At 40.4% G+C, this 15,474-nt stretch overlaps 2 protein-coding genes across 2 annotated transcripts in view; one reads left to right on the top strand and one right to left on the bottom strand.

The window, feature by feature from the left end:
• LOC136181112 (protein NLRC3-like) overlaps positions 1–15,474 on the bottom strand; it is a 693,514-nt gene that overhangs the window by 68,807 nt on the left and 609,233 nt on the right. The gene's annotated exons all lie outside the window — the stretch shown is intronic.
• The window catches only part of LOC136181115 (NLR family CARD domain-containing protein 3-like), a 51,178-nt gene continuing 50,468 nt past the window's right edge, over positions 14,765–15,474 (top strand). The window contains exons 1-2 of the mRNA XM_065961514.1: positions 14,765–14,989; positions 15,115–15,474. The exon at positions 15,115–15,474 is cut by the window's right edge and continues 1,444 nt beyond it. Coding sequence (XP_065817586.1) covers positions 14,953–14,989; positions 15,115–15,474 — 397 coding nt within the window. The 5' untranslated portion in view covers positions 14,765–14,952. The remainder of the gene's footprint in view (positions 14,990–15,114) is intronic.

Raw genomic sequence — 15,474 nt, 5'->3', positions numbered from 1 at the left:
TAAGGTGTGGATCACACAGGCACATTAGGAACAACATTCAAAAATGTTAAATACATAAATACTCCCTCCTTATTAGAGCTCATTAGCTTGATCGCCTGAGTTTATAATAATGACCTTTGTCTGTGGCTGTACAGTCTGATATACACAATATTCTTGTAATTCCAGGATGCTGATGAAGACAGTGTGGCACGGGACCTGGCTGTACAAAGCATGAAGATCTACAGAATCAAGACCAATGTGTCAGAGGACCCTGAAGACATTGGAATTGTGGTTGACGGTGTCAAAGCTCTTACTGCTTTGAAGAACTTTCCCAGGGCCTGCTCCATGCTTGTTGGGCTGTTATGCAGTGGATCTTGCCTATCCAAAGGAGCTTCGATACACATTTAAAGTTTTCCAAAAACTCCTTCTTGAACTGGATAGTTCAAAGCTGTCCCCAAAAGTTACCAGCCTCAAGAATAAACTGTTAGCTTGAATAAAGGGACAATTGAAGAATGAGGTGGATGTTAAAGTCACTGTCAGGTGTTAATCATAGACGTTCAAGTTCACAAAATTGTACACAAAATTTCATACAGTACAAAGATAAGAATACATACTTGCAGTTCAGAAATATTGTTCAAATGCTAAGTACTTTAAAAAAAACTAAGAATATTCTGTGCTTGTGATGGACAGAGTTTATTGTGCAGTGTTGTTAAATGCTTATAAGCTTTTGAATCTTTGAGTAATGACAGGTCTTTGTTAGTACACTGATGGGAGCCTAGTAACTATGTGAACAAGACCCTGTGTTAAGCATTGTTTACCAAAATGATACACCATAAGGCCAGTGGATGTTCTTTGCCTGTAGTACACATGGTTTACAGCCTTTTTTTTGTAGCTCCTCCCAATATTTTATATTTGCATAATATAGCACTAAAAAAGGTTTTATAAGCTTGTTTATAATACATGTTTTTGTACTGTCCTTTAATGCACTGTGATCTTTTGTAGTGGTATTAAGTAAAGCTTACTACAAAAAAGCCAAAGTATTGAGTAGATTGTGCTTAGAAAATGTATGGCAACAAAGTGACAATCAAATGTATTGAATAGATTTAAAGCACTGTGATACTTAATGAAGCATAAATTTAATCAATTATTCTAGGTAGAAATAATTAGGAAAGGCCATGTAAATGTGTTGAATTGATTGTTTTTATTAATGTTACTAAGTGATTCCAAATATTTTTTATGTAGATTATCCATAAAAATAATTCAATTTTGATTCAACAATTAGTAAATTAAAATACATTTCTACCAAATATTAAGTACATATTAATAAGTTTCCACTATATTTTCAGTAAATTTGAATTAATTTCCACCAAATACATAATTAAAAAAAAGTTAAATTTCCTCAGTTACCCCATAAATATAAATAACTTTTTCGTGAGAAATTGTGTTTGATTTGCTTAATTTTTTTTGCTATATAACTCATATTTTGGCATCATATTACTAAATGCAATACATTTAAACACATTTTTAAAATAGTATGTACTAATTTAGTTTTTTTTTAAATAACTGAAATAATTCAGTAGTTTTTATTAAAGTTGAAGAACTTTAAATCTACTTAATAAATTTACGTGTCACTTTGTTGCCTTAATTTTTTTAAGTAACTAATAGTCAAACTTTTTACGGTGTAATATTTGTTTTCTTTCAGTGTTTGATTTTGTTTCCATTGTGGCGTTTATGACCCCTGCTATGAATGTAACCAGTTTATTCAGATCCACGCACACTTTCCCTTCTTCTGTTTGTTCTGGCTGTTTGTTCTTCTGGCCTTCATTTGTATCTTCCATCTCTCTCCCTCTCCCCTGTTTCACCACCTTCACAGCTTCTGCATATGTGATTGTATTGTGCACTCTGACTTGTTGAACCTGCACCTCCGTTTTCATCACCTCACATATGCCACACTGTGATTCCCTCCACAGTTACAACACTTTGGTTGCATACCTGTTTTACACTGCTCATATTCATGATCCTCCCCACACCTTGCTCACCTTCTCCTTCCCTTACATGTCTGAGCAGTGTGTCCAAATCTTTGACAGTTAAAGCATCTCATTGGTCTGGGTATATATTCCCTTACATTGTAGGTCATATATCCCAACATAACTTTCTGAGAAATTCCTTCTCTTCAACCCTGATTTCCCCACTTCCTCCTCCAGATCGTAGTTTCCTTTGTTTCTTTATACCAACGAGCTCAAAAGAATTGCCTCTTTTGTCTCTTGTTCTCTCACTTCCCTGACTGATCTCCATACTGTCCTCACTTTTAATCTCTTCTGAGTCACCCCATTCTGGTCTGTTCACAGCATAGCTGTGCCTACCCGCGATAGCTTTCACAGATCTGTTGAGTTTCCCCGTGTCATCCAGGGATATCCCTCGCCTCCGATTTCCAGGTGTCAACCGGAACTTTTCCTGTGTTAAATCAGCAGATTCTTCATCTAATCTTACTTTCAAACTCTTAACCATGAGTTTGTTAAGGTGCTGTCCAACCCGGCTACTACACTGAGCATGCGCCTGTTCCGCCTGGACCTTCTACGTAGCCTCGGAATACTACGCCGGCTACATCCAGCGGCCTGTGAAGCAGCGGAGCCTCGTACCAGCGGTGTCCGCCAGCGGAGGAGACGGAAGCGGTGTGACCGGAAGCAAAAACGGGGATGCCGAGCGGGGCTAACAACCAAGCTAAAAGCTAACCCGCACAGAACGCCGCTTCCTTCCATCCTGCTTTCTAATGTCCGCTCCCTGGAGAACAAACTGGACTACCTGAAGCTGGATTTAACTGCAAAACGGGAGATGAGAGACTGCTGCGCCATATTTCTCACAGAAACGTGGCTGAAACCATCCGTTCCAGATGAGGCAGTTAGCATAGAGGGGCTAACATTATTTCGGTCGGATAGGAGCAGCTCTCTCACTGGTAAATCCCGAGGCGGCGGTGTTTGCATATTCACCAACAACAACTGGTGCAACAACGGTGAGATAGTCTCAAGTCACTGCTCTCCTGATGTAGAACTAATGACTATTGTTGGGGTTGTATCAAGTCAACTTTGGTTATATTCTTTAATAATTAAACTTAATTATTAATAATATAAATAAAACATCATTAAACTATGTTTAATCTCGTTTTGGGGCACCAACCTGTAATCAGGTAAATATAACCAAAATATCACTCAAATCAGTCTCAAATTAGTTATTTAATTACTAATATTATTAATAATGAATAACTATATTTAATAAATTGAAGGCGTGAAATCCGTACACAAAGCCTTCGCACCCAGCTTATATCACAATGCAAATACACCAGTAACCACAAACAACTGCTCTCTTAAATTATAACAGAATTTATTTAAACAAAGCAACATCAACCCAAAATCAATGAACTCAATTAAACAAATAACTATTATAAACTAATCTAAGCAACAAACATTATCAAGCAAGGCTTGTGGATGAGGTGTAAATGTGTGTGTGTGCAGATGAGTGTGTATGTAGATGTGTGAGGAGGCGCCAGCCCAGCCACACACCACTCCTCATCAACAGCACAGCAGTGGAGAGAGTTAGCAGCACAAAGTTCCTGGGGGTGCAGATAACAGACACTCTGACCTGGTCCCTTCACACCGGCGCTCTTTGAAAAAAGCGCAGCAGCGCATGCACTTTCTGCGTCGGATGAAGAGAGCACACCTCCCTCCTCCTATTCTCACCACCTTCTACAGAGGCACTATAGAGAGCATCATAACAAACTGCATCTCTGTCTGGTCCGGAGCCTGCAGTGCCACCGACTGGAAGTCCCTGCAGAGAGTGGTGAGGACGGCAGAAAAGATCATTAAGACTCCACTTCCTCCCATCCAGGAGATCGCAAAGATCCGCTGTCTGACCAGGGCTCAGAAAATCAGCAGAGACACCTCCCACCCCCACCAAGGACTGTTTTCGCTGCTGGACTCTGGAAAGAGGTTCCGCAGCCTCTGAAGCAGAACTTCCAGGTTCTGTAACAGCTTCTTCCCACAGGCCATAAGACTTTTGAACAGGAAAAAATAATCCCTCCATTCCCCCTCAAACCCCCACACAGGACTACCTCACTGGACTGTAAAATACAATATAACATGCAATATATTTATCTGTATAGTATTTTTACTCATAGTTTTTCTTTTTATATCTATTTATATCTGCACCTTATTTTTATTTTTTATATGTAAATACATGCTGCTGTTTTTATCCTGCACTACAACGAGCCAAATGCAACGAAATTTAGTTCTTATCTGCACTGTAAAGTACAAGTTTGAATGACAATAAAGAAAGTCTAAGTCTAAGTCTAAGTCTAAGTCTGAGTCTAAGTCTAAGTCTAAGTATTGTAATCCGCATCGTTTACAACTGATCAGGTATACAGAGTTTTTGGAGTGTGGGCTTCCCATATATTTCATTTTAAAAACATTTTTATTGTATCTGCTGCGCAACCAAGTTTGGTGCTTAAAAAATTCCACGTGACCTCTGGATTTAGGGGTCAACATGGGTTGGACTCTTGCTTTGACCAGGTAATCTTTCAGGTTCCTGTTTTTTCTGAACGCTGCAATGATTCTGTGGTCTCGTAAAATCTCGGTTTCTGCGATGATGTTTTGAAAATTATTTTTAATAACTCTGACCAATTTAATCGTTGCTGGAGAGAAAGTAGTAACAAAGAGCAAAATAGAGGAAAGCAATTGGGGTTTTGTTTCCTGAAATGTCTTGAAGGACCTTCTAAGAAAGCAGCGGGAATACCCTCTGGTGGCCAGTGCTGAGAACAGTGTTTTAGTGGCCTGTTTAAAGTCCTCTTTGTCGCCACATATTCTGTGAAATCTCAGCAGTTGAGACTTTACCAGCCCAGCATAGGTGTGTTTAGGATGGTGGCTAGTTTTGTGGAGTAGAGCATGACTATCTGTCTCCTTGAAACATACTTTAATGTCCAATTTGTTTGTTTTCTGGAAATTTTACCTTTGTATGTGGTAGTGTCAAGAAAGTCTACCGAGGTGTAGCTGGTGGTAGACTTCAATGAAATGGACGCATTGTGATTGTTCAGAGTGGTTAAAAAGTTATCAAAATCCTCCTTAGTGTGAGGATTTCGAGTCAAATTGATTTCCAGCAATCGTATCAATTCCTTTTCTGGTCTCTTTTTACCCGGATGTTTTTAAATATGTTTTTTACGGATTGTATGCTTTCTCAAATATCAATATTCGTGTACAAGCTGTCGATATCAATGGTGAAAAGAAGCGAATAGGGTAGGGTTAGGGTTAGGTTAGGTAGGGGGCACAGAATTTCTTTATTTAAAAAATAAAAAATACTTATAGACAAACATTAATAAAATGGTAATAACACTAATATTTCTTATAAGTAAATACAAAATAAAATAAATACAAATGACTAGTGTTACAGAACAAACAATATCAAACAGTTTAGGGAGCAGAAGTGGTCACAGGCAGCCCAGGGACGGCAGGGGATGGATTTAAATGTTTCTGATTGCATCTGGAGAGAGAAGATGAATATTTGTGAAACAATCTGCATTTTGTAATAAAGTGTTTTATTTAAATATTATTTTCTCTTCTGAGCAGTACAGAAAACTCAACTCAATAGTTTTCCTTGCAACCAGACCTACAGCATGCACACATATCTATTCAGTGAGGACTTCTTTCACAAAATGCATTCATGCTCTTAGACATCAATACTCTAAAGGCAAGAGCTTAAAACTATTAATGACAACAGGAGGAGGAAAATAAACATGTTAATCTACTATGGTGAAAGCTAACTAAGTACAGAAATGTAAATAAATATAAAGTAGGTTTTGTGTCCCAAACAACGTAGCCTGCTATACAAAAGAAGAAGTGTATTTTCTTAAACTGGTTATTTTCTTAACATGAATAATCTGTACCTTATAAAAGTACAGTGGAAATAACGGATGTTAACTCGAGCTAGGAATCATTGACGTTACTATCATCCATCAATGATGATCCACCAACCAACACCTCTCACTCAATGCAGACTCTCAGCTGTGAACTTTGCTTTTTTACTTCCTTTATATTGACATGCACCTTAACTGCCTCTGCTTTATCTGGTCTCATGCACTACATCACTTTATTCTATCCATTTTATATCAGTATTCATACAGTTCTGGTTAATTTATTCCTGTTGTTTCTTATCCATCATTGCACTACGGTCACTTTATTTATCTCATTTTTACCTTACAGTTATATTGTATATATTAGTTCTGTTGTTCCATTATTCACCATGCACCTTATAACTTATCATTTAGTATTTGCCTACTTGCACATAGCTCTGTATATATATATATATATATATATTTATTTCTCGTTTACTGCACATAGTTCTGTTTACATCTGGTCACTACTACACATAGTTATGGTTACATCTGTTTACATCTGTTCACTCATATCTACTCCTTTATATTTTATATTTTGTATTTTTAAGTTAAGTTTAAGCTTTAAGTTGTATTTAAATTGACACTTTATATTTAGGTTAAAATGTTTTGTCTACTTGCACTGTTGTTAATTTACTGCTCTGTGTCCCCCCGGGGACAAATAAAGTTTTTTGAATTGAATTGAATTGAATTGAAATAACGAGCTATCTTAACTACAACAGATAAATAATTGATCCGTGCAGCACGTTACCTCTGTGTCTTTTTCACATTTTTTCTCCTCTTCTTCTTTTTCGTCCCTGGGCTCCGAAGCCTTTGTTGTTGTTGTTTTTTACATTATGGATGTTTATAGACTTCATGTTAACCAGTATGGTCAGTGTCACTTACTTCTAATAAATCACCTGCCCTCCTCCCCCACAACGAGCAGGTAACGAGCAGGTAACGAGCAGGTAACGAGCAGGTAACGAACAGGTAACGAGCAGGTAGCGAGCAGGTAACGAACAGGTAACGAGCAGGTAACGAACAGGTAACGAACAGGTAACGAACAGGTAACGAACAGGTAACGAGCAGGTAATGAGCAGCTGTTTTGTGATGTGCCGGGCCAAGCAGAAGGCAAGAAAATAGAGCCTTTTTAAATGTGTGATAGTTGTGTTTTCATTACTAAATAATAGCATGAAAATGATATTAGATAAATAATATTTAATGATATTTAAACTAATTTTTCCTTCTATTTCTTCTTCTTATCTTCAACTTTTCTGCAGCTCTCATTTGGGTCGCCAGCGGCGCCCCCTATGGAGGCTGGCGCCTCTAGCATTTGCCGATACTGCCGATGCCACTGGCCGGCCCTGGCCAGCATTACAGACTGACTGAAATGCGGGAGTGATGGGATGTGATATTTAGTCTAAAGTGTGTTGACCAAAAGTCATCATTCTCAACTACGGAATCTTTTGCCATGAAAACACCAATGCACCTCTTAATCTCTCTTGCTCTTGCAATCGTTTGGGCAAGAGGGGCTGCAAACCGGCTTGTCAGTGTGGGGTTGCCTGTTAATGTGTTTTTAACAAGGGGAGGTGATTGGAGCTTCTCATTGTGGTGTGGATTAAATGCTGCATCATGTTTGTTGGGCTATTTGTGTAGTTCCCTGTCTTCTTGTAATATTTGCACACAGTTTTTGTCTTTTCTCTTATCTTCTCAGCTCTTTCATTTTGTCTCTGATTTATAAGACGGTGGTGTGGTCGGAATTTTAACATCTTGCACCGCAGCTGCCATGATAAAGACTGCTTGTTACAACCAGGTTACAACCAACCTCCTCTGCTCTTCAGGTGCTGAGGCTTTTTTTAATGACAGTCTGAAAGTTCTTCTCTTGATTGACAGCTGAGGTTTCAACATGATCACACACACTTTTATTTCTTCTCATGAATCTTAAAATAATGAACTCAAACTTCCTTCAGGGAGAAATGAAGAATGAAGGGTGTGTCCTTTGATTACCTGCCAGATGTGGTATTTCCTGGTCTCAGTAGGACTCTGACTCTGTCTCGTTCTGACGCAGATCTGTTCTCTGTGTTGAAGGTAAGAGACACTTTTCACTGTTTTTAAGACTCTCTGTTTGATTTAAGTGTCAAAAGAGCTGTAAGCTAACAGTTAGCCACCAGGTTCATTAGCTGCTCTGACTATAGTAGAAGTGCAGGGAACACATTGACTCTCAGTTAGCATGCAGGCTATGCTAACATGCTAACATGCTAACAGTACAGTTTTACACAACAGAGGGAGGGCGTGGAGTCTGTCCTCATCAGTTAGGACTAGAAATAATCACTCCATCAGCTCAACTGATTCCACAACTGAAACTGGACGGTTGCCAAGCAACACAAACACTCCTCTGCAAGTCAAGTCAAGTCAAGTCAAGTCATATTTATTATAAAGCACATTTAAAAACAGCTACAGCTGACCAAAGTGCTGTACAATACATGAAAAAAGAAAAAACAACTTGAGATCACAATGTCCACAAGAGAGAAATATATATATATGTATATATATATATATATATATATATATATATACATATATACATATATAAAGAAAGAATATATAAAGAAAGCAACAAAGGAACCTGAAAGAAACGGTCTATTCAGGACCAGGGGACTCAAATGCTAAAATATAAAAGTATGTCTTGAGACAGGACTTAAAAGAGTCAACAGAGGGTGCAGATCTGATGGAATGAAGGAGGCCGTTCCACAGTTTAGAGGCTTTTACTGAAAAGGCCTGATCTCCCTTTAGCTTGAGCCGTGAGCGGGGAACAGCCAGGAGGCCCATGTCTGATGATCTCAGGCACCTAGATGAGGTGTACGGCCTGAGGAGGTTGGTAATATAAAAGGGGGCCAAGCCATTCAGGGCTTTAAAAACAAACAACACAATCTTATAATTGATTCTGAATTGTATTGGGAGCCAATGAAGGAACGCTAGGACAGGACTGATATGCTCCCTCTTCTTGGTTCCAGTCAGCAGCCTTGCTGCAGCATTTTGGACCAGCAATTGCAGTAGTCAAGCCGGGATGAAATGAGCGCATGGGTTACTGTCTGTAAGTCTCTGAATGAGAGGATAGGTTTTAGCTTGGAAATTGTACGGCGCTGAAAGAAACTGGATTTGACAACTGGATTTACCTACCGATCAAATGTAAAGCCTGAGTCGAAGATAAAGCCAAGGTTCCTGTCGTGGGGCCTAATGTGGCTGTATAAGTGACCTAAGCTGTTGTTGGCAATCTGTTTGATGATGTCGGGGGGGCCAAAAACAACAGCTTCAGTTTTTGACTCATTTAATTGTAGGAAGTTATGGGCCATCCAGTGTTTTATGCCTTCAAGGCATTGTATAAGAGAGGTGAGTTCTGCGAGATTGTTTGGTTTGACCGGTAGATAAAGCTCAGTGTCATTTGCGTAGAAGTGGTATGAGAGGTTGTGCTTCTGGATAATTTGACCCAATGGGAGCATGTATAGTGGAAATAGTAAAGGGCCTAGGATGGATCCCTGTGGTATCCCACAGCTCAGACCAGATTGGGAGGATGTGGCGTTAGTTAAGTTTACAGAGAAGGTTCTGTTGTTCAGGTATGATGTAAACCAAGTCAGGGCTGTGCCCCCAACACCAACCCAATGCTACAGGCGATTCATTAAAATTGTGTGGTCGACAGTGTCAAATGCTGCAGTAAGGTCCAGTGAGATCAGGAAAGCACAGTTTCCAGAGTCCATTGTAAGCAGAAGGTCATTGTAGATTTTGAGAAGTGCAGATTCTGTGCTATGGGCTGCTCTGCTCATTAACTAACTTAATGTGATCCTCAGTGCAGAGTTCAGTAGGAATATTTTCAACGGACAGAGTATCTTGAGCAGCTGAGAATAAACTGGCAGTGGAAGAGTTAATTTAACGAGAGTAAAGCATGGGGAGGAGACCATTTGATGACAGGACAGAGAGAGACACATTAAAAATAATGGCACTGTGATCTGAAAGACAAGGGTCCATTATTTCCAAATTGTTAACAGGAAGACCACAAGACAGACCAAGTCCAAAGTGTGGCCATGTTTATGAGTGGGACCTGAGACATGCTGTGCAAAATTAAATGATTCAATCAGGTTTAAAAATTCACCGACAAGTGGTTTTGATGGACAACATACATGGATATTAAAATCACCCAGTATTAAAATTCTTTCAAATGATGGCACAATTTGCGATAAGAGGTCTGCAAACTCAGTGATAAAATGTTTATCTGATTTTGGAGGACGATATAATCTGATGATAAGAAGAGGGTTTGCTGTACCCACTTTGTTTTTAAAAACTGCTGCCAGACCCCCGCCCCGTCCGGAGGGTCGTGGCGTGTTAAAGAAGGAACATTCATTTGGAGAAAGCTCAATAAGTGGACTTACATCATTGGAGTTCGGTCAAGTTTCAGTAACCAGAAGGAAATCTAGGCCCTGGGATGTGAAAAGTCGTAAAAAAAGAAAAGTCTTATTTAGCACTGATCTGGCATTTATCAGAGCCAGTTTAATCGGGGCCGCATTACTGACGTGCGCTAGTGGCGTCCATGGCAGAGAGCGGAGGTTACTAGAGTTTACACCGCTGCAACGTTCAGTGGCAGATCGGGATTTTGAGTCTCGGTGATATCGGAAAGACATTTTTACTGGAATATTGAAAGTGCTAGAAGCCTCGAAAGGTCCAAGTCCTGCAATTGAATGAATTTTTGACGTGGAGCTCTGCAGAAGGGGACAGCTGATCTCTGCTGCACCCACAGCAGAGATCAGCACAGACCAGAGACCTTATTATGCAGCTCTATAAGTAGAATTACTGCAGTGAAATCAGAGTGTGTGATTCTAGTAGATAGATTTATAAAGACAAACTCTGTCTGCTGTAGTTATTCTCTATGATCAGCTCTTATTGAATGTCTCCTTCCAGTCAGATAGCTGTGTCAGATTGATCTAACCAATGGGGATTATTCAGTCTGTTGGGCCCCTTCACAGGGGGGTCCTCCAACCATTCATCACCAATATGTGATCAATAATCTGACACCTACAAAAAAATGCTCTGTATAAACATTTATCTTCAAAGTTCACAGAAGTATTATTTCCAACATAAAGAACATCTCTCCCCGATAGTTAAGACTAGACTCGCAGCATTCGGTCATTTACTGTTACATTTCATCTTCACTGTCTGCTCCACCACTGCTCCTCTGTTTTCACTCTCAGACAGATAATTCATTTCACAGGAATAAATTATGTGACTCTTAGCAGAGCGATGAGAGTGAGTGCTGTCAGATGGGGCCCCCTTAGGACCCGATCACACAGAGACGCAACTCGCCTCAAAAAAACACCTGAACACAGCTGAGGAGAGAACAGCTGGGAGCGCCTGTGGAGCAGGGCTGTGTGTGCATACGAGCGACCAAATGAAATATGTTTGCTCCAAGAGGAGGAGGGGAAAATGTCATAAAAAGTGGATGTCAAACCTACTTGATTTGATTGGCTACTTTGAGTGACATTGACGATTGCTGAGACTCTGCTTCTTGATCAAAAAAGTTGAAAATGTTTAAACTTTTATGCGTACCCAAAAACTGCTAGAAAAATGTGTCTTGCAGCAGCAAAGAAGAGCGCCCAGCAATCACGCTGGACCATAAGATAACCATGGTTTTGCTGGTGCGGCTTTCCCTTTTTGAAGGTGAACCAGGTAGATGTGATGTTTGTAGACTGACAGTGAGGTGATGATGATGATGATGGTGGTGATGATGATGATGATGATGATGATGATGATGAAGGTGAATCAGCAGCTTCATCTCTTTGTTTTCTCCACAGCTGAAGATCTTTGACTGGATGTGACTTCAGCAGCTGAACTCCATCAGTGTTGTTGTAGTGACAGAGTGCAGCTCTCCCAGCAGGGGGCGCTCTGCTATGGATCAGTGTGAGGACACAGAGGAGGGAGTCCCTCCCTCTAAAACCTCTCTGTGTGAGGAACATGAAGCTCTGAGGTGAGGATCTCTAACTGTCCATGACTCTTCTCCATGTCACAGCTCAACACTCACATCACTCCACCTTCATCATCATCATCATCATCATCATCATCATCATCATTACCATCATCATCATCATCATCACCATCATCATCGTCATCATCACCATCATCATCGTCATCATCATCATCATCATCATCATCATCATCATCATCATCATCATCATCATCATCACTGTCTCATCTGCTGCTCACAGTAACTAATAATGTTGTTTTTTTGTATCAGGATGCAGGAACAGAGACCAGACTCTCCTGGACCCAGCTGTGTGTCCATGAAGAGTGACCGGTCTATGGGTCGCTATAATGACTTTAAAGATGGACGTCCTGCTGATGGAAGGTGAGATTTGAAATTGACAAAGAGCTCTGTTCTGCTTTTCTGTAGGCTCACTCTTTCATCCTCAGCCATTTACATCACTCTCAGTCTTCAGTCCATGTTCACCTCTCCCAGGACTCGTACTTTTCTCCTGTTTCTCCTACTTCTCCACCAGAGGTCCTCAGAATTCACCTCCTTCTCTTCTAGGTTTCAATAGCCCAGACCTTCCCTTCTTACCACTTCATGATCATTGTGTGCTTTGGTTCTATCTTGTGTTTTTTCTTTTGAAGTGTTTGTATTTGAACCCTGACCTTCCTGAAGGCTGTAAAATGTGGAAAATAATCGACAGTGTGATGGACTTTATGACTTCAAAGCAAAAACAGCCCTACTAGAAAGAAGCTAAATATTCTGAGACAAAGTCAAAATAATAGGCCAAACCTTAAAAAGAGACAAATCTGAGGAAAGATTTATTTTTGGGCTTTTTGTTCCGTTATTTAGAGACGGGACAGTAGATAGAGTCAGAAATCAAGGAGAGAGAGAATGGGGAATGACATGCAGGAAAGGAGCCACAGGTCGGATTTGAACCTGAGCCACCCACTTGGAGGGCTACAGTCTCCCTACATGGGACACTCACACTAACCACTAGGCCACCAGCACCCCAATTAAAGCATTTTTAATGAATGAACATTTTTGTTTTTCCCTCAGGTAGAATGAAAGTCCTCTCCTTCCTCACTCCCAATGATGACCAAAACAAACAGACATACTGTCCACAATATCAGATTTCATTCACTGAGAGTCTGCTTCTGCACGTCCATTTTAAAGCATGCACCATCAAGGATGGGAGCAACGGTTTAAAAACTGTGATTAGAGGATTATGGTCCACGAGTTGGATGTTGGATGTCCTGACTTTGTCCACAGCCCAGATCCTGAACCTGATGAGGTTCTGCTGGTGAGATGTTGGGCATTGAAAGCTGCAGGTCAAGTTCACTAACCTACCTGGTCCATACATCCTGCTGATCCAGCTGACCATTGTACTGATATCTGACTACACTTTCTCCTGGACTACATAGTTTAACACTTGATCCTTGTTTTAGTGAATAGTATCTGAGTCCAGCTGAGGCATGTTTAGTACATCAGGGATGATGACATGGTGGTATACTAAACATTTGGTCCAGTGTTCTTGGCAGGACACTGGTGAGCAGATGTATCATGAAGACTGCAGACAAAGATCTTCAAAGCTCTTGAGTGTTTTTACAAACCTTGTAGGATCCATATTCTGGACTTACTCACAATATAAAAACTACTGTGATGGTTCAAGCAGCACTTATTCCCATCTGAAGTGATGTCAGTCTGAAGACTTTGTCCCAGAAGTGAGTTCCAGGTTGAGGTTCCTGAAGTTGTTATGGACAAGTTCTTGATCTTGATCTGTTCTGTATCCTAACAGTAATTGCTGCTCGTTGTAAATGCTGCTCGGTCTCTAAATTTACTATGGGAGGTAGAGCCTCCAGTTTTCAGACTCCTCTCCTCTGGAATCATCTTCCAGCCGGGGTACGGGAGGCAGACACACTCTGTATTTTAAGAATAAAATTAAAAGTAACTATACATTTCATAGTCAGGGCTGGCGCTGGTGTAGACCAGCTCCTAGTTATGCTGCTATAAGCTTAGACTACTGGGGGAACTGGCACCTGGAGCTCCTATATCTCCCTCCCTCTCTCTCTCTCTCTCTCTCTCTCTCTCTCTCTCTCTGTGAGATCATATTACTGCATGTTGCTATCTGTAAATCTCAGTTACTAACCACAGCATCTTTCTGAGCTGTGTTTATGTTTAAGTCGTCTTCTGTTAACTTTAATTTCATCAATCTAAAGAATTTGAGGACAGACACAGTGTTGGCTGTATTCTGAGTGAGATACTGTTCTAATAGAAACAGAGAGAACTGTGGAGAACTTCAGCTCTGCCTCCTGATTACTGATTATCCATCTGCCAGTTTAAACTGGAACAATCTGATTAAAAATGATCTTTGTTCTAAATGCTTTCATTAACCAGCTGTTTGTTTGTATCAGGATGCAGGAACAGAGACCAGACTCTCCTGGACCCAGCTGTGTGTCCATGAAGAGTGACCGGTCTAATGGTCATCTTATTAACTTTAAAGATGGACGTCCTGCTGATGGAAGGTGAGAATTAAAAATCAAGTTAATGTTATGTCTCTGTTGTTTAAAGACTCATATCTTAGCTCAGAGTTTCATTATATATATCCTGTTGTTTTCTTGTGTAATATGTCCTGTCACAGAGTTCAACAGGAGAGCTCCAACGTTCACAGAGATCAATCAGACCAGCAGAATCCAACAGACCTGGACTCCATCTTTATGGTGTGTTCAACACACTGTTAATTAATATACTACCATTACAATAATTTAATTCTAAGTTATTGTTCTGTTTAGACCAGCTGACCTTCAGACTGACAGATGAACCACATGTTGAGTTCTACCAGTTTATATTAAATATCCAGTGTCTCCTTCTGTTCCAGCTGCTGGAGGAGAACATCATCACCTTTGTGAAGAACGAGCTGAAGAGAGTCCACAGGGTTCTGAGTCCAGATTACCCAGAATGCTTAGAGAGTCTGAGTGAGGATGAAGAGCAGGGGAGAAGCTGTAAAGAGGCATTTTTGAAGATCACTCTGCACTTCCTGAGGAGAATGAAGCAGGAGGAGCTGGCTGACTGTCTGCAGAGCAGTAAGAACATTTTAACATATTTAGTATTTTAGAAAAATGACAAAGAGGTTTAAAGTTCCAAACTCAGATAGTCATGTCATCTATATCAGAATCTGTTCATTGATTTCAGTTATTTCTTTATTCAGGGACAGTCGCTGCAGAGTGCCGGCGTAAACTCAAATCTAACCTGAAGGAGAAGTTCCAGTGTGTGTTTGAGGGGATTGCTAAAGCAGGAAACCCAACCCTTCTGAACCAGATCTACACAGAGCTCTACATCACAGAGGGAGGGACTGGAGAGGTCAATGATGAACACGAGGTCAGACAGATTGAAACAGCATCCAGGAAACCACACAGACCAGAAACAACCATCAGACAAGAAGACATCTTTAAAGTCTCACCTGGAAGAGGTGAACCAATCAGAAGAGTGATGACAAAGGGAGTGGCTGGCATCGGGAAAACAGTCTTAACACAGAAGTTCACTCTGGACTGGGCTGAAGACAAAGACA

Source organism: Labrus bergylta, chromosome 2 (assembly GCF_963930695.1).
Source record: "Labrus bergylta chromosome 2, fLabBer1.1, whole genome shotgun sequence".
Classification (NCBI taxonomy): Eukaryota; Metazoa; Chordata; class Actinopteri; order Labriformes; family Labridae; genus Labrus; species Labrus bergylta.
This window is presented reverse-complemented; position numbering and strand designations above follow the sequence as displayed.